Source organism: Rhamphochromis sp. 'chilingali', assembly GCF_963969265.1.
Source record: "Rhamphochromis sp. 'chilingali' genome assembly, chromosome: 2".
Lineage (NCBI taxonomy): Eukaryota > Metazoa > Chordata > Actinopteri > Cichliformes > Cichlidae > Rhamphochromis > Rhamphochromis sp. 'chilingali'.
Window position 1 is genome coordinate 28,334,600 of NC_137930.1, and position 20,871 is coordinate 28,355,470.

Here is a 20,871-nt window from a genome sequence, read left to right on the forward strand (position 1 = left end):
TAATTTTAAACTGTTCTTTCCTGGAAGACAGACCTCTGTTATGATGACATGAGGTGATGCATGAATTGATGACTGACATTTTTATTTAACTTCTTCAATCACAACAGTATATTTGAACATACACAATAGTTTATTTTTAGCTTACAAACATCTGAGCATAAAGTGCTGGCAAGGAACCCTGGTGTAAACATTAAAATGAAAGTCAGTACAATGTGCAGATTGCAGAAATATACATAAAAAAATCAGTGGCTTTACCACACTCAGTTTTTCGACATCTGTGAACTACTAGACAGTCATTCAATTAAAAAATAATATGAAATAAATAAAACTAATAAATAAAAAATACACACATCTTACTGATCTCTGCAGTCAGTAACATTACACATAAAGTGCAAACATAATAGCAATTGTATAAACACACACACAAACACGCCTTTAAAGTTTAAAGGCGTGAAATTGGACGGTCTAGCCTTCTGATTAGCTAATCAGAAGGCTAGTTCTGATTAGCGTCACCGCTGTCTCGGTGGAGTTTAATAAACTCGGCCGTCTGCTTCTTGCTATCTAAAATATAACCAGACACTGGTGTAAATTCTCGACTGTCTCATACTTCTGTTTAATAAGTTTTCTGTTTGACGTTTAGTCAGCTGTGTGAAAACCAAGGAGGAACCCACCCGGGGGATTAATAAAGTTTTATTTTATCTAATCTAATAACTTTAATCTCAGCCAAACCGATTTACTCACGAACAAACAAAACACTGAAAAAAGCCCAACAATAACATTTTTAGGTTGTCTAAGTGACTTATATATTACGTTTAACCCGAGCAGCGAAACTCCGCGGTGATCTGAAAATGATGTGCCGGGACTTGTGCCGTTCTCGGCCGCATCAGTAACCCTCGAGCTCCCGGCTAGCTGTCGAGCTGGTGGGTAGCAGACGCCTCTGAAAACGTCGAAGCACTTTTGCAAATATGGGATATCTTGATAAACCGAGCAGATATTTGATGTTTACACAACTACTTTCTCGCCTGAAAATATGTTAAAAGTTTATTTTGTGACCCAGAAAGATTAGTATGAGTAATTTTAAAACTTAGTAGCGGCCGCCATTGCTGGAAACTGGAGTTTGGCTGGGCCGCGCTATGAATTCTGGGATATGGTAGTAATTTGGACAGCCTTCGGCGCGTCGCTGTGACGTAATCGGTCTACAAATGCGGCCTCAGGAGGATGCAGCCCATGAATTGTATAATATAATCGCAGTATAATCGCAGCCTTTGCGGTTAGAAAATTGCACTTGATCATGTCGCGATATTATCGCAAATGCGATATATCGTTCAGCCCTACTTCTAAGCCACGGCCTTATAAACTTTGTTTTGAGTCAGTAGACCTCAGGGACGGAGGAAGAAAAGGTAGAATGTGAAAAAAAATACATAAATTTTGGACAGACTCGACATGCAAGGAAGTCACAAGGACGCCTTGAGACACACCATCTGTTCCTCCTACACACAGTGTACAATCTTTGATGACTGAACCTTTTAAATAAAAAAAGAAAAGAAAATACCGTTTCACTCAACAGCATGCAATTTGCATAGTGGCATTTTTAATTAACTGCATTCTTCATTTAACTAAGACAGACAGGGTTATTTTGAAGCAGAGAAATGTAGAGCATCCATCGTGTACATGTGTGTGTGCATGTAACGGGTGTGTGAGTGCTGTCACCTGATGTCCTGCTGCAATAACAACTTTGTGTGAGGAGAAGGGGAAAGCTTCGTTGCTCAGGTCTGTGTCTAAAACCTCCTGTAATACCTCCCGGCTGCAAAAAAGGGAAAAGAAAAAAAAACAAAAAAAAAAAAAACACCAATAATAAGAAGAAGAAACTCTGGCAGTCATTCAACACATTTTCTGTATTTGTGCAACCAGAGTGCAGAAACACAATTATTGTTGACATTTTTTATGTATTTATTTTTATATTTTGGTATACGTTTTACCAGCACAAATAATGCTGGAACAATCCAAAAATGTACCAGCTCTTCTCCCACAATCATACACACACACACAAAATCAATATTACATAAAAAAAAATGAGTCAACAGTAACAAAAAAAAAAAAAAAGGGGGGGGGGGGGGCTAAGTTTAGCTCACTGTGCTGCTTGTACATTTGTATGTTTGTGAGTGGGCAGGTAGAGAATACAATGTGTGAGGCCTCGTCAAAGAGATATTTTTTGTAATATTGTGGCAAGAAGCCAGGGATGAAGATATCAGGGGAAGGGTTAGAAATGCAACTGGAGGGGTGTCCTCTAATTCAAAAGAAATAAATGCGGAAAAAAAAACAAAAAACGAATGCTCTTAAAATTCCCTGCAGAAATATAGCTGGAATATGTAGGGTTTCTAACATATGTATGTGTGGAGGTCTCAATGCATGTGTGGGGCTAATAATAATTTTTTTTGTGCCATTTTCCAGTTCCTCCCATCCCTTTCTCACTGAACTTAAGAGCCCAACAGCAAAGGCTAATTAGCTATATATAATCAGTGAATTGCTCTGTTTTGTATGTGTGTTTGCGTATTTGGCAAAAGGGGCACTCGCAACTACCAATTTGTTTCTCCTACTTGCCGCATCACTGTGGCTCTCAGCTGTGCGTCTGAGAATCCGCATCCACACAAACAAGGCTCGATTAAAGGACGTCACATAATTTCATCCATTATACAGCGCACAAGGTGCATAATTGCAAAAGCGAGTGGTTAAGCACTACTTTTGCCCACTGGAACACACTGCCAAAGCTGCATGAGAGAAAGGCTGCAAGTTTAAAGACTCCCCTATTGAGTGAATTTGAATGAGACGACTCAGGGAGGGAAAACACGGGCAAACACATTTCCATAAATGCTGCAATCGCTCCTCTCCTCATGCTCTAAAGGGATCAATTTGCTTCGTAAGAAAACAAAACCCCCAAAATGCTGAATTTCTCAAACGTGGCAAAAACAATACAGAGGAGCTAAAAATGATTACAGTAATGTGCGCAGAGAGGCAACACAGATGCCAGTCTTTTCTAAATTACACACACACACACACACACACACACACACACACACACACACACACACACACACACACACACACACACACACACACACACACACACACACACACACACACGGAATCATTCACGGGTGAAAATATGCACACTCATGAAATAAATGTGCTTTGGATGCTAAAGAAAAGTCAATGAACTCCGTAATCATCATAGATATTGTCTTGTGTGTATGAGCATATAAAAATCACACACACACACACCACACACATAGAGAGCACATACACACAGAGCACATACTGGACTATCTAGCAGTGACGCAGTGGTTTCCAGTTTGACGTAAGCAATAAAAGCAAGAGGGATAGAAAAACCTAGGGAATAAAAAGTGAAGATGACACTGAGCACAGGGGGTGTGTGTGAGAAAGAAGTGGATACAATCCACAGAGACAGAGAAAAGAAACTTAGGAGAACAGGAGAAAGAAGCAAAGCCTCAAGAAAAAAAAAATCGACAAAACCCACACAGGGAACGGAGTGGACTAACCCTGCTGCTGGTGAGAGGGAAGAACAAAGACAGAGGGCGGTGAGCTGGGGAGGAGAGGAGGTGAGAGGGGAAGAAAAAGATAGATATGGAGTGCAGAGAATAAGATAAGGAATAGGTAAAGGTGGTGTAGCTTCACTATTTGAGTGTTGAGCAAAGGGAAACTGTGGGAAGGATAAAGAAAACATTGATCTCCCTCCATATCTGCAGTAAGATTTTTACTTGCACCGTGCACAAATTTGAATCCGTAGATTAAGAAATCAAGCTGATGTTGATGGTTGAAGCTGAAGAAATAATTGCTATGTCACAACAGGTCTTATGGAGTGATGAACTGAAATCTGAAATCTCAACATTATTGAAGCAGCTTGTGATCATCTTGAAGCGAGCAAAAATCATCCAGCATCCAAAGAAGAGCTTTGAATGTCCGTCAAGAAGCCTGCAGAACTTTCCATTAGTGCAACTCTGTTTTTGCCTTATATAATGGATTTCCGTTGTGTCTGCACATGTTTCAATAAATCACTGCACCCGTTTTCTCAAAATCTCTGACAAACTGCATCATTGACAGAGTCTATTGAAAATTATTTATGTAAGCCAGCAGAATTAACACTTAATCCTTGAAACTCATCACTAGTGTTCAACTTGGAAGCTGATGCAAACCTTCATGGGATTTATTATTTTCAGCTCTGAGGTGCAGAAGAGTGAACTTGAGAAGCCCTAAAAAATAATCTAACCAATAAATGTACGATGAGGTGGTATCATGCAGTAGTAGACTGCATACTGAGCAAGGTACCCCAGGTGTCCTGAACTTCACAAGGTTTACAAGGATTTTGCAGGTCAGAGTTGATATCAAAGGTCTCAGTACCCTATAGTCTCTTAACAGTTGGATACACACCTTCAATTGTTCTCTTGTTCATTTCTCATCTGGATATAAGTCATTCCAGAGTTAACATTCACTTCTAACCCTCTTGCTTTCCTCACCTTTTGGGCCCCTGGATGCTGATCATCCCCATGTCCTCAGAGTGGTCCGTCAACTGGCAGCGAAAGCCTTGATCCTGAAGAACTGTTTTAATGTGGTTCCAGTTGTGTTCTGCCACACCGCCTCCAATGGCCAGGTAATATGCATCACCTGGAGCAAAGTCAGATGGCGATCAGGTCAAGTATAAGAAAGAGAAAGACACATGAAACCACTTTATCTATAGCATACAGTTTGTAATCACAAGTGTGAAGAATCTCAGCTGACAGCTACATTAGGTGATCTGATGATGAGATAACAGAGTTTATTACATTAAGATGTTTTGAAAGTTGACTCTGTTGAATCCTTCCACTTACTTTATGTAGATATATTCAGCAGGACTTGTCAAGAAATTTGCATAATTAATAGAGCGGCAGCAACTTTTTCATGGCATTTTAATTGCCGCTTCCCACCTAAGATGTCATTACGCAACATTAATTACTTAACAAATTAATTTATCTCCTGTGATTCATGTGCTCCCTGGGGTTTTTCAATCAGCAGCTGTGGTAATAGAAATAAGGGATACCTGAACAGATGTTATTTTCCAGGCTTTTTTTGATGTAGTGGAGTCAAAATGACAACATAAAGAAACAAGCTACTGCTGTGTAACGTCAAAAGGAGACACATCTTTCATGATATTCTCTTTTCTTGAGTGAGACAAGAGTAAAAATAATTAATAAATGTGGATAAACAGTACTGATTGGGCGAAAGAACCACAAATAACAGAGAAAAAAATAACAATAAGTCTGAAATAAGATAAAACAAAATAGCACATTATTAAATCCAATAAACAAAATACAACAGCTAAGCTGACAAATAGTGATGTGGAGATAGGGAGATGAATGAAATAACAGTAATAGGTAAAGAGTGCAGCAAATAACTGTGAAACACACACGTCTACACACTATTTCTCACCGCTGGATTCTGGTGCCAGGGGCAGGTTGGCCACACCAGGCTCCAGTCTGCTCACAGTCAGGTCGGCCTCTGACCTTCCTCTTTTATTCAGCATGCAGGTATACACAGTGGTACCTGCAACACACACACAAACAATTAATACGTGCTGCAGACTTTGCAGACGTATTTTAAGCATGCTGTTGAGTGGAAACATACTGATGGAAGCGTGCTCTATGTGTGAACAGGGATGAATATTTAATACATTCAAGTGTACTGACACTAAGTTCACAACTTAGTTGTTCTGAAGGAACAATAATCGTGGCTCTGATCCTCTTAACTCATAAAACTCTGCTTTTTTGTAGCAGAGTACTGTGCAAAAGTATTGTTTTGATTGATTGTTTCTTTCATCAAAAAGAGGGGTTAACCTTTCCCTTGGTTTTCATTTTACTTTAGCTCAGACTTCTAGCTGTTTTGACTTTGCTTTCTGTGATAAGTAACAAGAAATGTATTTCTTTTTTCCAAATCTGAAATGATTTCAATGCAGTGGCACTTGACCACACATGTACAGATGGAGGTAGAAACAGACCTAGTCATACAGGCTGTCTTTAACAGACCCTCATGCACTCTTAGAAAGTATGTTATTACTAGTTTTAATCAGGTCTGAAGACTACAAACAGAAAGAGAAAAACACTTGGGGGTTCAAGTTATAAAGATGCGAGTGCGCCGAACCTCAGCAGATGCCGGTGTCATACATTTTTTAAATCCATACAGGAAAGTAACAGAGAGGCTTAAAACTAAAAGGATTATCTGTCTTCTCACTTCTTCAGAACTTGATCTCACCTTTGGAAAGGCTCTGGGGCCAAAAAAGTAGCAATGTAAAGAACGCAGCTTTCCATTTTCATATCTGCACAATGGTAGGATTCAGACACGGTTGTCAGTTTGCTGATTGTGACAAGAATACAAGAAAATGAAGCAGTAGAGACGTTTGTCGCCACTGTTAACAGCATACCAGACACATTACATACTGGTATTTAGTCCTGTGTAGAAGGCTGCTATTCCTCGCTTGTTGGCATCTTTTTCATAACTCTATGCACGTAGCTGCCCTTTTTATTCTGTCAATCTTTCTTTCTTGTTTTTTTTTTTTACTCTGACCTGGCTTCTTGTTGACATCAGCAGTGAACAGCCAATCAGCTGCCTTCTTGGCATCGGGTCCAGTGAGATAGAACTTTCCAAAGTAGGACATGTCAAACACAGCCACACTGTGTCTACATGAGAGGCACTCGTTCTTAATCTAAATAAAAATAAAACAAAAAGAACATGATAGCAAAAGGATAAAAACAAACTGTCCCAACTCTGCAAAGCATGATGTTTCTAAGAAGAATGCATGTTATTGTCAGATCCCTGAAAGCAACATTCATTACAGCAGTGAAGAGAGATTTTAAAATCAAGGTTAGCATTCTCTCCTCTAATTTAATCCTGCAAGCTGCTGAGTTAGCGTGTGTTCTCCCTCGATACCATTTAAACACCATTAAACTCACCGACTTCCCTTTAGAAGCCTTCAGTGCGTTTATACTCATCTGACCGCACGGTAATACTGCACTATCGATCACCCACGCTCAGCCACACATACCATTTACTCTTAGTACTGTCTCTTACCACGTCATGATGTGGAGGGAAGTCAAAGGTGTACTCTTGACCTAGCAGTTCATCGTATTTGTACTTTTCATTCCTCTTCACATCGTAAGCTCCGTAATAATCATAGTCTTTAACCTGTGCAATATGACACAAAAAACAATTAGAAGCTAATTAATCATTACGGTTTCGCACGAAACAAGGCAAGATGTAGAACTGAGCCAGACACTGTGGTAGCATCATCCATTATTGGCAGTCAGTATGTTCTAACAGCCTCTATCCAGCATGGCTTCTGAAAAATATCACCGGGGCAATTATATAAAAGTGTGCCTGCGACTATGTATAGCATTCAGAATATGTGCAGTGTAAGTGTGTTTCTCACAGGAGCAGGTCCTTCTTTGTTGAACCAGCCAGGTCTCTCCCAGCCATGCCGCTCTTGGAACATGCAGCCCTGCTCTGTGAGCACCTGAAAACAACCACACATACGGAGCACAGTACAGCAAAAGCAGTTCGTGTCTGTCTTTGAAGAATTGCTATTTATTCACTAGAGGTCAACATGATGAACTAACACAAAACTTGGACACACTCTCACACTTTAAATGAGGGCGAAAGTGGGAGCAAACAGTTGACAATTTCCAAAAGAAGAAAACATACATGAACACAGTCGATGCTGTATTTCTGGACACCTGTGGATCGAACTACAATTTCCTTTAAGCTCTGTTCTCCAGCATGAATTGAAAAACTCTAGCTGAGAGGTATTGTGATAATAATTCTCTGTGGTTTAGTCACAACAAGCAAACCTCCCCCCCCAATCACACCCAGTCTTTTGATCCATTGTCAGTATAAAGATAATACAGTACATTCTGTCAAAAAGAGAAAAGATTGTCTGGCCTAAACAATAAAACTCTAATCTAACATCACAGGAATCAATGAGAGTGCAAGTACACTGTTAGTTTTCCATAAATTGCTGCAGAAATATTAAACTTCTTATTTCTTGAACAGTCTTTAGAAAAGATATATCAGGGCTCCTTGTTAAACTGACAGTCGCCCACAGTCGGTAGGTATGTTCTGCTATGCTCTGCTCCTAGCAGGCATCTAGCAGTCTCTTGCCAAAACTTCCCACACTAGGCTATATTTACCATCTGTGCTACCGAGGTGGAGAAAACGTGTGAGCAGCAGTGTCAGAGATGGCCTGCATGTGCTCTGAAATAATCCCATATTGCCTCTTAAAGCTAGACAGTCTCATTACTTGCATAGCTTCCCCGATTGATCCAACCCTTAAGTACCTCCGAGCCACAATACATTAAACCTTTGTCTTGTGTTAAATAGGAAAGGTCACAGGTGTGTTACACATGAAAAGATTACTTGTTGTTGTGCTAGACAGTCATGGATGGTAAAAAAATAAAGTAAACGCTCTCTCAATTATATTATATAATACACCACGTCATTAGTTTTGTGTGAAATAAATGTGTATACCCCATGATGCAAAAGCTTATACAAACCACCTTTATCACTATTAACCTGAAGTAATAGATTTAGCCATAGAGAATTTTTTGGCCCACTCTTTAAAACTTCAGTCATTGCACTGACTCGGTGCAACGTCTTGAGTCGCATCCTGTTACAGATTTGCTGCTGTGCTTGGGATCATTGTCCTGTCGCATGACCCAATTTTGCCTATACGTGGATTTAGTATACAGAAGAGTCCACGGTAGACGCGAGAGGTAGCTCTTGGGTTTATGCAGCTTCTCTGAGCGTTGCACGGTCTGGCTTTGGGGTGAATTTGCTGGGACATCCACCCCCGAGAAGACTGGCTCCACTTGAGTAACCTTTCTCACTGTACAAGGATGGGCTTCAAAATAGCACGGTAAGCCTTCCCAGACAGAAAGCAGCAACAGTCACTTCACCGCTATCATTGATGTCTGTGTTAACACATTTCTGACTACTCCCGACCTGCCAAAACTTTACACTTGATCAGTTAATCAAGTGCATTTGATTAGCAACACCTGGCTGCTATTTGCCCTCTTAGTTGCTATGGAAGCAGTAAGGTGTACTTTGTTTTTTCCACAACCTGCTTTTGCATTTTGGATTATTTTTCTTTTAAATAGACGATGACATGGTGTAAAATGGTACTTCTTGTTGTTCATCTCAGGTTTTATTTCCTTGATTCAAAGATCTGCTAACGACCAGATTAAATCATAATATTTAAACCTTATAATTGAAAGAGGGTGTATGTACGTTTTACCATGACTGTAAGTAAGGCTTAAATTCTTTTGCTTTTTACTGACTTTTTGCTCAATCTGACTTCATTTTACTATTTCCCCAACACAAAGAAACCTATACTCATAGATCCAAGTAAACAACAAGATCTTCCAATGACTATAAGGCAAACTTAAGTTATAATGATTACAAATTATTTTTATTTCATAGTGAAGAGCAAAAACCAGATGTTGAAAACCCCCTCATATATTTAAACGAAGCAAACTCTGAGAAAGCACACGATATAAGCTACAAGACAAATTGGCAATGTTACTAATGGAATTTGTGTTAATAATCTTTCATGAAAAGATGCCTACATTTCCGAGTGGGGGTACAAATTGCAACCGTTAAATGTAAATGAATTCTGGAATAGGAAAGCATGTCTAAGTGGATCATTAATGCATAAAGTGTGGTAGTGGGGCCCATTAAAAGTTTGTGCCAGGCTCAGGAGGGAGGGGAAGCTGAAAGACATCTGAGACCAGGCTACTGAAACTAAGTGTAGCATTTAGATTCATGTTGGCAGGGGTTGCATTATTAAATGTAACTGCTGGGGATAACTTACACCTCTAACTGCCTTCTGCTTGAATCAGCTGCCTCTAGGTTTGAACAAAGGCAACGGAATAAGAAAGTGAGATCCCCGTGTCCCAAACCTCGAGTTTACAAACACTTGTATGCCTATATCTCTCACAAGTCTTTTAAGTCCCTTTTATGACATTCACACACATGGAAATGTGACAAGCTAGGGTTTCAGCAGCATCATTTATATGTAGATTTGTTCTATCTGCACATTTCTGTCTCAGCTAGCCAGCCAGATGTTGTGGTAGCAGAAGTGTAGAAAGAGAAAGAAAGGGGAAACACATAAAATGCAGACTTTAATGAGAATAACTAAAGCAACACAATTACGAGAAGAAAAAAGGGAAGCAGACTTGTGTGAATCTGCACGAAAACCTGAATGAATAGATGAAGAAAACTGAGTGACTGAAGGAGAAAAGTGCAAAAGTTAGACGGGTAACAGAGGGAAGAAATCGGAAATGACAGGTCAAGTTACATGCAGGGAAAAACATGGACTGGATATTGGTCCACAAACCAGCATGCATGTTTGTCTAAATCAAGACAGACACAGTAAGTAAATGCCCTGACGATTACCCAACTAAAAAAAGCTTTAAGGAAGCCAAGGTTAGGCTTAATGTTTATCTCAAAGGAAAAAAGAAAAAAAAAAACATGCGTAGCTTCTTCCCCTTCACCCACCTACTTGCCAGCTTCTGCCTGCCTAACTTTAATAAAAAGGTTTAAACTTTTCATCTGTGCCTGAGTCGTGCATGAGTCCTGTGCTCTCTGTCACCATTTGCTAGACTACCTGTTCATACAGTAGTTCTTTTATCATTTCTGCGCTTATCTCAAACTCATCCGTGACTCACACCACAGCTGAAAGGAGTGTGACTAACTCCCAGCACAAAGACAAAGCATGTGGGTCACTTTCTTGAACTCCTCATGAAACACTGATTAACTGTCTGCACTGGAGAGCAAACCACTGACCTACCTGGTGGAAAGGATCCTTCCTCATGTTTCGGCTGGCCAGCGGCTCATCAAAGGGGAACACTAAAGAGTAGTTCTTAGCATACGACTCGTGACTCCTCTCTCTGATCCACCGTTTGTTGTCTGTCAGCGAGTTATGAAAGCGCCTGAGAAAGAAGGGAGACGGATTCAAAAGATGCTCATTAAAAGTCACAATCGTTCAGACTTCATTAAAACTTGCTGCAGTTCCTGCTGCCTTTTGCTAAAGTGATAATCTGAAGAATTTTGAGTACATTTTGTGGAGTGATGTACCTGATGTCATAGCCGTACATGTCCTTTTCAGGGCGGCCATGTATGATCCAGTGAGCCAGCTCTCTACCACAACCACCTCCCAGCATCATACCTGAAACAGAAGGTGTAAGGATAAAAGAGATGTTGATGTGAGAAGCATTCCCGGTCAAATTCAGCTCATTTTAATTAATGCTGAAACAATATTAACCAGTTTAATGTAATTGTGGAATAAAATAATTGAAGATTATAGCTTCTTTACTGTCTTTTGAAACTGAATGTGTTTGTTTTTTGGTTAAAGGACGGAGCCTGTGAATATTATGAGTGCCAATATTTCTGTACCTGATTAACTGCTTTTTAAATGCAAAGTCAGATAAATTTCCACAGCCCAAGGGAATAACATTTAGATGGAATGATAGTCAAACCAAACAAAAGATGCCACTTTGGATTCAATTGTTCCCTGTGGGTCCCTGAATGAGGACCAGAGGGGGAAAAATAATGATCATTTAAAAACAGGCATTTATTCACACTTTTTGAAATTAAAGACAACCCAAAACCCATAAAATAAATGCTAAAACAGATTTAAATTAAAAAGAAAGGACACAGACAAATGTCCAAAGCTTTAAACTGTAATAATAATAATAATAGTACTGTGCAAAAGTCTTAAGAAACATCACTCCTTTTCAGTCCAGTCCTTAATCATTTTTAGGGGAATGCTTTTTTTAGTTGCTTGCTAAGGCACTCAACACTGACCTGCAAATCAATCAGGTAACCACCAAAAAGGATGAACTAGTACACATAACAGACAACTTTGCTAAATCTATTTTTAGTTTCATCTTTAGGCATTTTGTTACTAGCAGTCTATCACACAAACATCTTTTTTTCCCCCGATTTCTTTAGTTGAATCTATTGAAAATGCCAAAGATAGCACAATTCAACAGACACAAAATCGTTTTTTAAGCCAGCAACGTGATTTCCAAAGACTTTTCACATTCTGGCACTGTGTGCAGTGTGGCCTTCGAAAAGAATCAAAGAAAGAAGTGGAGGACCAAAGAAGAATAAAAGAATAAAACAAACTATCTATTCTATGAATAGTATTTAAAATAGGGAAAAATGCAGCAAAGACCCAAAACAGGACCAGAGAGATGTTTCTGATCTGTTTACTGTTCGCCAAAGCCTCATCAGAAATGATCTGAAGGGTGTCAAGAAACTGTTCCTCAGGAAGGGAAATGGGGAGGTCTTTTAAGCTTTTGTACAATTTAAATTTTCATCAGAACTATCATCTAAGTTCACTCTTTTGTTACTTATATACATCTTTCCCATGTTTGTCCTCAACTTTTTTTTTTTTTAAAGAAACAGACTATTTTGTGGATATTCTGAATAAGTCACAGCAGATTTCTAATCCCCTTCTTGCTCACCTACATCCCGCCTAGAGGACAGAGTCACATTAATTTGTAGAAAAGAAAGGAAAAAAAGAAGAGAAACAGAGCAGTTTATGTCCTCTGCTATGGCTCCTATGTGGCACATGATCCACATAAGGTTATTTCAACCCTTCTTCCATCTTTTGACTCTTGCTCACAGGAGCCCCCGAGCAATGTGACCTCATCATCTGCACCCAGTGGCTGCAGCATTGTGCATCTTTCAACCCAACCAACAAACAATCATCAGCAATTCAATATTTTATCTGTCAAGTCCCAAAACTGTCGGGTTAATGAGCTGGGCCCTTTTAGCAACCCCCCGCTTGCATTGTGCTGCTGGTAATTTGCAGTTATCAAGCGTATGTGTGTGTGCTGTATGTATGTCTCTCCCATGTGTTGCAACCACAGCATCAATATGCAGCAGCACGAACAGTGTGTCCTTGCAACCCTCTGTCATCCCTCCATCTCCATCTCTCACAGCGTCCCCTCTCCCTCTATCTCTCATTACTTCACTCATCTGCAGGCACTGTCACTCCGAGCCCGGGTGGACAGTTGAATGGCTGTTTTGCTAGACAGATGGATGTATGGGTGCAGGGATTGAGCGATAAAGGGAGGAGGGGTGAGAGGATGTTGATGAAGTTCTCCCAAGACAATGTGGGGACAACCAGCAAGGCGAGGTGGCACTGATAAATGTCACTCGAGATAACTGGGTTGATGTGTGAGTTTCCATACTTGTAAATCCTCGTGCTTGAGCTTCCACTCATTCTGTCGTCCCCTTCTAACCCGTCCCTTTTCCTCCTCGCGTTTATGCCGTGCAAATATTTGCCCCTTTCACGGTCATTATGTGTCATCTAATCTCCTCGGTGTCAAATTCTTCTTCTTGACGTTTACAGCGGTGCTGCCAGCAATACCACCGATGCTTAGAAAGAGCAGGAAAACATGCACAATTGTTTTTTTTTAATCTTTTCCAATATCCTCTTCAGCAGATTAGCAAGTGCATTAATCCAAAATTTTAAAACAGCATTTAGTGCTGCATATCAAGATGTGTTATTCAGAAGTTAGACAAACAAGATACACTAAATGAATTAGTCCTCAGAGCCAGGATAGTCAGTACTCTAAAATCCTAGTCTTCATATTTAGCTAAACATTTGAATGCTGGTCTTGATATGAGGCCATCTGTGTGATAGCTAAAGCTTGGCCTAAGATGGGTCATTCATCAGAACAATAATCCCAAATGCTGTAGGAACTGTACATTAACAAACGCCTGCAAACCTCGAGGAACTAAAGCGAAGTTGTAAAGATGAATGAGCCAAAGCTCCTCCACAACAAGGAGAAAACGTCATGTACTTCATACACAATTTCATATATTACAGTTCACACATTTAAGTGTTTTTAACCTTCTCTTCTAACATATAGAAAGCCAAGTACTGCCACAAATGCTTTACTCTTTACTTAAAGGCTTTGGTTATTTGAATATAGCACATATAATCAGCACTAAAATAACTAGAACTTTAGAGTCAGTATGTTCTTCACCTTGAAATTAACAATACTCTCCTCAGAATGCAGAGAGTGTGTTTCGTGATGCCCTCTTCAATAATTTTTCTAAGTTAGAAATTTGATCCTCTTTTGGCTTCACGTTCACACTAATGCTTCCATTTTATGAGCCAACAAAGTTGGCCAAAAAACAGAAGACAGTTTTTTTCTAAGATTTACATCAGCACCAGTATCCTTATTATTTCTTATTGTGCACAATAAGAAATAATAAAGGTGCTTATTCCTGTGATTGTTAGCAAGACAAGGATGCAGCCGGGTAAGAGGGGCTGCAGTTCATAGCTTTAAAAGAAAGAAGAAGAAAAAATGCCTTTATAAACAAGAGCAGTTAAATGTTAAGCATGATGGGTTTGACACCAAGAATAAGTATCCAAAGGTTGCCAGGCAACAAATACAACTTCAACCAGTCTGAAGGCTTGGTGATTGCTTGGAGACCAAATTTAGCTCCAGCAAGTAAAGAGCATTCAATGACTATCTATCAAAAGTGACCCCTTGGTCTCTGAACTTTCCTGCCTCTCCGTGCCCGGCCTTGAGCCAAGACAGCCGTGTCACTGGAAATGCGAAAGATGCCGTTTCCTTGTCAGAGGGGCATAAAGACAGGGGAAGAAAGAGTGACAGATGCAGAGAGTGTGAAGAAGGGACGACATGGCACATCAGTGTTTCCTTTGTGTGTGTGGATGCTGAGTGCGAATCGAGCACAGTTCAGGCAGGCTACGAAGTCAAGCTCAGTCCCAGCAGATCGGCTGATCTCAATGGCAGCCCACATCAACTGATGCTCCAAATGCCTTTCTGCACATCCAGTTTCTTATGCAGGGCACACTATTTAAGCTGCTTTAGCCTTCCCACACTTACTGCACATCTGCAATACATCTACACGTCATACTAAATCTCCAACTTAGACAGTACCTGCATCACTGATGCCTGCTCTCCTCTGTGCTGCTGGTCGTACCGCTGCTTTCCCCAAACTCTAGTTTTTAAAAGTATATACTTGCAAGACGTGCAAATAGTCTTCTCACTACAGGAAGCACTCCCTTTGGTGAGCGGGTAACACACGCAGGAGACCAGCCTCACGACTCCCACTCACTGTCTGTGAATTCGCATGACAATTACGTGCTTAATTCACACATAAGCTACATGGGACATTACACTGATTTTGTACCATAGAGCAGGCAGCACAGCTCCACCATGTAATGTTTAGGAAAGTTCAGGGCTGCTGTGCATGTGTGAAAATGACTCAGGTGTGATATTAGTAATACTAGGCCCATTTCACTGAGCTAGTACCCGGCATTACACTAAAAAATAAAATGGGTACGACAGCATTGTAACCACCTCTATTCACACAGGCAGGTTGTGTTTCTATGTAAATGTAGAAAAGAAAATGTAATGCCAACAGTCCCAAGCTCACTTTATAGTTATTAATTACCAGAGAATAACAGATGGGGGTCGGCCTCTCACATGAGGTTGTTGAACATTTAGCTTTTTGCTCACTGAGCTGCCATGAATTAATAATCCAAACTGATGACAATTTATTATTTTTATGAGAAGAAGCCTATTGGCAAGTTTTACCACTGTTTTCAGGTATAATATGAGGCAGTACTCGAAGGACGTGTTAGTACTCTGATCAGGGTGGTGGACAGAATATTTCATGGTTAAGTGGTTGCGGAATAGAAAAGCAGTGGTAAACATCAAGGACCACTCATTAATTTGCAGCGAGTCAACTACACCTCTGAAAGAAAAGAAAATACAGAAGAGGGAGGTCTGTGTAACATATGAGTGTCGAGATGCCCACACATCAGGTCTTCACTTCACTGCGTCTCCCAAGCGTCTGTCAGGACTGCAGAGCCGGATCCCATAGTCTTTTGCTCTTGTGCAGAAAAAAAAGGCTTTGTCTGAATTGTCTTAATGCTTATGGTGATTACTTTACCCTTTACGCCCCCTCTCTCTGTTTTTCAGACCGCTGAGATCCTCGCATTCCTCCTTCTCTAATGTCAGTAGAAAGTTCATCCCTGAGTGAAGTAATGGAGTTACTCGGGTTGTTTCTGTGTGTGCCTGCGTGTATGTGTATGTTCTCGATGAAAGCTGAAAAATGAAAACCACTCTATTATTCATTTGTGCCTTGAGAGACTGGTGAAGGCTAGGTCAGAGTCTAAGAAAAAAATTCTTTGGCCATTTCCCTTATTTTCTTCATTATTTTTGCCCATTTGTTTTCTAAGAAGATTTCTTCGACCTTTGTCACCCCTTGAGGAATCATTTCATAGAATCATTTCATAGATTCCTCAAGGGAAAGCTATTAAAGATGAAGTACTTTATAATAAATAATCAGTGAGTGCAGTGTATGTATTGTTTCTTTAACCCTTTACAGCCGATCGGAGCGGGCACGCTCTGTTTTGCGTAACTATTTTTAAATCCCGGTAGCTCTGCAACCAAGTAAGCTAGCGCAATAATTTTTTTTGCATATGAAACTGGAGGAGTTGTACTTACATCTTATGCCACCAGCTTGTCCTAGGTCACAGTTTCCTTCCACATATAGCTTTGCAAAAACTGCATAAAAATCACTTGCAGCAACAAAAACATGATATTCCAGAAACACGCTTCGCCGATCCATCAGCTGTTTGTAACACTTCCTACGTCCATCAGCGCGAACTATCACATGACCGCATGACCTGCCCGAAACCGGAAGTGACGTCATTTTGCGGAAATGTAGTTTTTTACGATCGGGGCCTTATGAGCTTGTGTTTTACTTGTTATGTGTTTTAAAAAGTTATGTTTGACTTTATGACTTTCTGTGTCGTTTCTGGGATGCTTAAGACTCATATTGCACTGCTGGAAATAGTTTATTTTGATGCATATGCTGTTATTTTGCAAATTTGCACTATAATATTTATTTTCGTTTTTCCTGCAGTATATAAAAATTGGTGTATTTCAAAAATAAAACTATGAAGACACTCAAAATAAATTTCCTGTGGTGGGAAACTAGTTTGTGTAACTTTTTTGTATTTACAGTTTTGAGGGATAAGCCTCTTAAATTTCTCTAACTAGAAATATATGTTAAAAAAACAAAAACGATTTTCAATTTTTTTGTAGTTTATTGCACTTTTTTGCAATTTATGTAATTACTATGCACCTAATGCAGACATATTATTAAAGTTTGGGCTATAATGGTTGTATTGATGTATAGCAACTTGAAATGCTCCCAAAAATGGCTCCACAGCATGTAAAAATATAATATAAGCTCTGGCGAACTTGGTTCTATGGTAGGTCTTAAAGGGTTAAGGCAAAGTTGATGAAGCTAACCATTTAATCTAAGATGTCTTTGCACTCTCTGGGATTCTTGCTCACTCCCTGCCTCCCTTCCTCTCTTTTCTCACCTCTGACTATTTTATTTCTTCAGACTGTCAGTTGTCAGCTGACGCAGAACTTACCAGCACTGTTGAAGCCACAGCCCAGGAAGAAACCTCTGACCTCTGGTGTTTCTCCCATCAGAGGCTTATGGTCTGCTGTGAAGGACTCTGAAACAATAACAAAGAGAAACTTTGTGATAAAGGTGGGAACAAAATGTTTCTATCCAATTCGTCACAGGAGTCAGTCTCAGCTCCTGTGGTAGCTCGAATAGGATACAGTCCACGCATGACCCAGAATTGGATATGCAGAAGAAAAAGGACTGATAGATGGACATTTGACTACTTTGGCTATTTTATCAGTGTCATCTCTGGCTTTGGGTCATTCCATGCCAAATCATCAAATGTTGAGAAGATTTTATGCTCATCCATCTCCAGTTTGCCTAAAAATTAGAGATGGATATTTTTTTTTGGTATGTCTGAGCATGAATATCTCAAAAAGTACAAAAGATGAAAGCCTGAAATTTTCCCGGACCTTTCTTATGAATCAGGGTCTGTAATTTTGAACAGAGAGATTTAAAAAAAAGTCACAGTATTATCTACTCAAGATATGAAGAAAAAAACCCCAAAAAAAAGTCACTTATGCGAGCACACACTAATAACAAACATCACGTTGCATACATACAAATACTAACATTTTCTGAAGTGTATATAACCCAATTTCACAATAATGCAGAATAAAGCAGGTAGAATACTTTTTAATATGAAATTCCTTGTCACAAATATGAAGAAGGAATCCAAATTTCATGCTGCATTGAGTAAACATGACAAAGTGTAAAACAAAAATATCAGTAAAATAATGTGCTCAGTAACAATAAATATCTGCATATTTTTCATTTTGATACATACTCTACCTACCGTTTCCAGATCTGACGCCCATCAGAGATCTTATAATTCAGGGTAAGCTTAAAATACTAAGAGGCGATAACAATGCAAAGAACCCAACAAGTACTGATGTAAGACTTTTCACATATGAAAATAAATATAGCACAACAATTCAAAGTAGTTAAAACGGGATTAGTAGCCTCTTTCACGTAAGTAGCAATGTAAAGTTGCTGTGTCCACTTGTGATCTGTATTCCAATGCAAGACCCTAACCCCCTAACCCAACCCAAATCCTAATGCCACAGTTGCTACAGGCAAGCAGGAATCAGGCAGTTGACTTCCAGACTGAATCCTGCAAGAATCGGACGAGACTAACTACTGATATTTTTGTCTTTGTGATACAACTTGTCATATTTTCTCAATCCATTGTGAAAGTTAATTGAAAATAGCACTTTATGACCATGAATTCGTGTTAATCTATTCAAAAAGTTTCATTTTGCATTATTCTGAAACTCGACTATAAACCATTCAGAATTCTAGTTTCCTTTTGCAATGTTTTATTAGTGTTTGCGCAAATATGGTATTTTGCAGGGCAGCTTGATTTTGTGTTTCATATTTTAAATAGTCATGTTTGATATATCTATCCAAAATCTCAGATCCTGATTCATTTTTACAAAACGAAAGGCCAGTGAAAAATTCAGGCTTTTGTCTTTAGTAGTTTTTAAAATATTCATGATCAAACATGGCAGCAGATCTTCCACAAATTAGATGATTTAAAGATGTGATGTCTTCAGTCTTAACATGATATCAGCAGTCTGAGCGCCGAATCATCTGACATGTTAGCGGATATAATAAGAAATGCGTCTCTATATTCGGTGGACAATCTGACAGTACAGGATGTGTTCGTTTTGCACAAGATATAAAAGTGTGGGGAGGAATTGTGACAAGGCTAAGGCTCAGAACTTTTCATTTTAGTTGGCAAGCCACCATTTATCATTTAGTTTTTGGTCAGGCTTGGTCCTCTGAGATTTTAGAACAGCTGTGTGCAACACTGAAACTTAGCGAGCCGTTTGTGGTCAGTAAATGCCTCCTAACCATAACGGCAGGCTGGCTGTTCATTAAACCGTAATGTCTCCTTTTCTATTTCCACTTGCGTTAAAAACCACAGATTGGATGGGTGGTTTTGGAGAGCTGGAAGTTGTTTAAAGGCAACTTTAGCCAAGTTCTGCAATGCAATAATAACTTTTTCAAAAATCCAATACACGCAAACTTTAAAACTAACAATGTCTTATGTAACAGAGAAATTGCAGCAGATACATTAAGATATCAGTACTTTTATTACTCAACTGAACCAAGCCGAAAGAGATATTTTCTCTTAAATACCTACAAACACATGCGTGTGAATATGTCTTTTAGCAACATTAGACTAACTGCTAAATATTCCAAAAGAAAACACCGTAAACCTTTAACTCAATTTTCCATACTTCTGTCTATATAAATAAGTCTCTCTGAGTGGTGAATTGCACATACTGATAGAACTCATAATATTCGATTTATATTTGAAATTTCTCCTTCATTTAGCCTGCTGTATCCTCATGGAAATGCCAAAGGTGCCTTAGTAACTTCTCATTTCTCGTTAGTAACATTTTCTCACTCTGAAAATGTTTTGTTTAACGCAGCAAGCTTATCCAGTAAACATAAAATGAAAACCTGCAGGACTTAAAGCCAAGGGCACAGATAAGAAGAACAGACAGCTTTTCAGACTTCTATCTTTATTTTTTCTTCCATCATTTCGTCTTTATTTCATCTCTGTAAAATTTATGTTATCAATTATTATTTCCCTTTAACATTTTCTTTTTTGTATGTTTGCTTTTTGTCAAAGTTCCTTCTAAATGTCTTTTGTACTTTCATTTTATCACTCTGTTTTACTTTTCTATCCTCACAAAATCATTCTGATCATTATTCCAAACTGCTGCTCCAGGCTAAAATAATGAAAAACTCAAATCAGAAACCACAAAGCATGGCTACAGACCAGCTCACATAACCAGCTGGGCAATGTGATATTACCTGCACAGGAAGTCAGGCTCGAGCTAATCAAACTATCTCCTCTGCAAACATGGCATACAGCTCGCTAGTTTACATATTCATGGGCAACCACAGTATGCATCCAAAGTGTTGTGAAAGTTGCTTGTTTGCTGCTGTAATGCATAAGGATTTGTAGGGAAAGGCATGGAGGAATTGCTCAAAGATTAATGCTTCTTTTGAACTAGTGCTTGTATGTGTGCATGATTGCATTTTTCCTGTGGGGATATATATGTCCGCTTACACATAGTCACAAATAGATGCCCTGCTTTGTTTTTAGGGACATAAATCCCTGTAATGTTAAACACATATCTACATCTTAGCATGTAGACTTTAAGCTTAAGATTAGTGGAAGGGTTAATGTTAGGAGGTTGCAGATAGAGTAAGTCTCCAGGAAACGACCTCAGTAAATGTAATTCCCCATGAGGTGATGGGAACACAACTGAG

At 39.3% G+C, this 20,871-nt stretch overlaps 1 protein-coding gene across 1 annotated transcript in view; it reads right to left on the reverse strand.

Moving 5' to 3' along the window:
* sardh (sarcosine dehydrogenase) overlaps positions 1-20,871 on the reverse strand; it is a 48,485-nt gene that overhangs the window by 13,216 nt on the left and 14,398 nt on the right. Inside the window, exons 10-18 of the mRNA XM_080875743.1 lie at positions 17,543-17,629; positions 11,176-11,266; positions 10,889-11,030; positions 7,475-7,558; positions 7,117-7,230; positions 6,613-6,751; positions 5,482-5,595; positions 4,533-4,680; positions 1,711-1,804 (exon numbers count right to left, since the gene is read on the reverse strand). Of these exons, the coding sequence (XP_080731869.1) occupies positions 1,711-1,804; positions 4,533-4,680; positions 5,482-5,595; positions 6,613-6,751; positions 7,117-7,230; positions 7,475-7,558; positions 10,889-11,030; positions 11,176-11,266; positions 17,543-17,629 (1,013 nt within the window). The remainder of the gene's footprint in view (positions 1-1,710; positions 1,805-4,532; positions 4,681-5,481; positions 5,596-6,612; positions 6,752-7,116; positions 7,231-7,474; positions 7,559-10,888; positions 11,031-11,175; positions 11,267-17,542; positions 17,630-20,871) is intronic.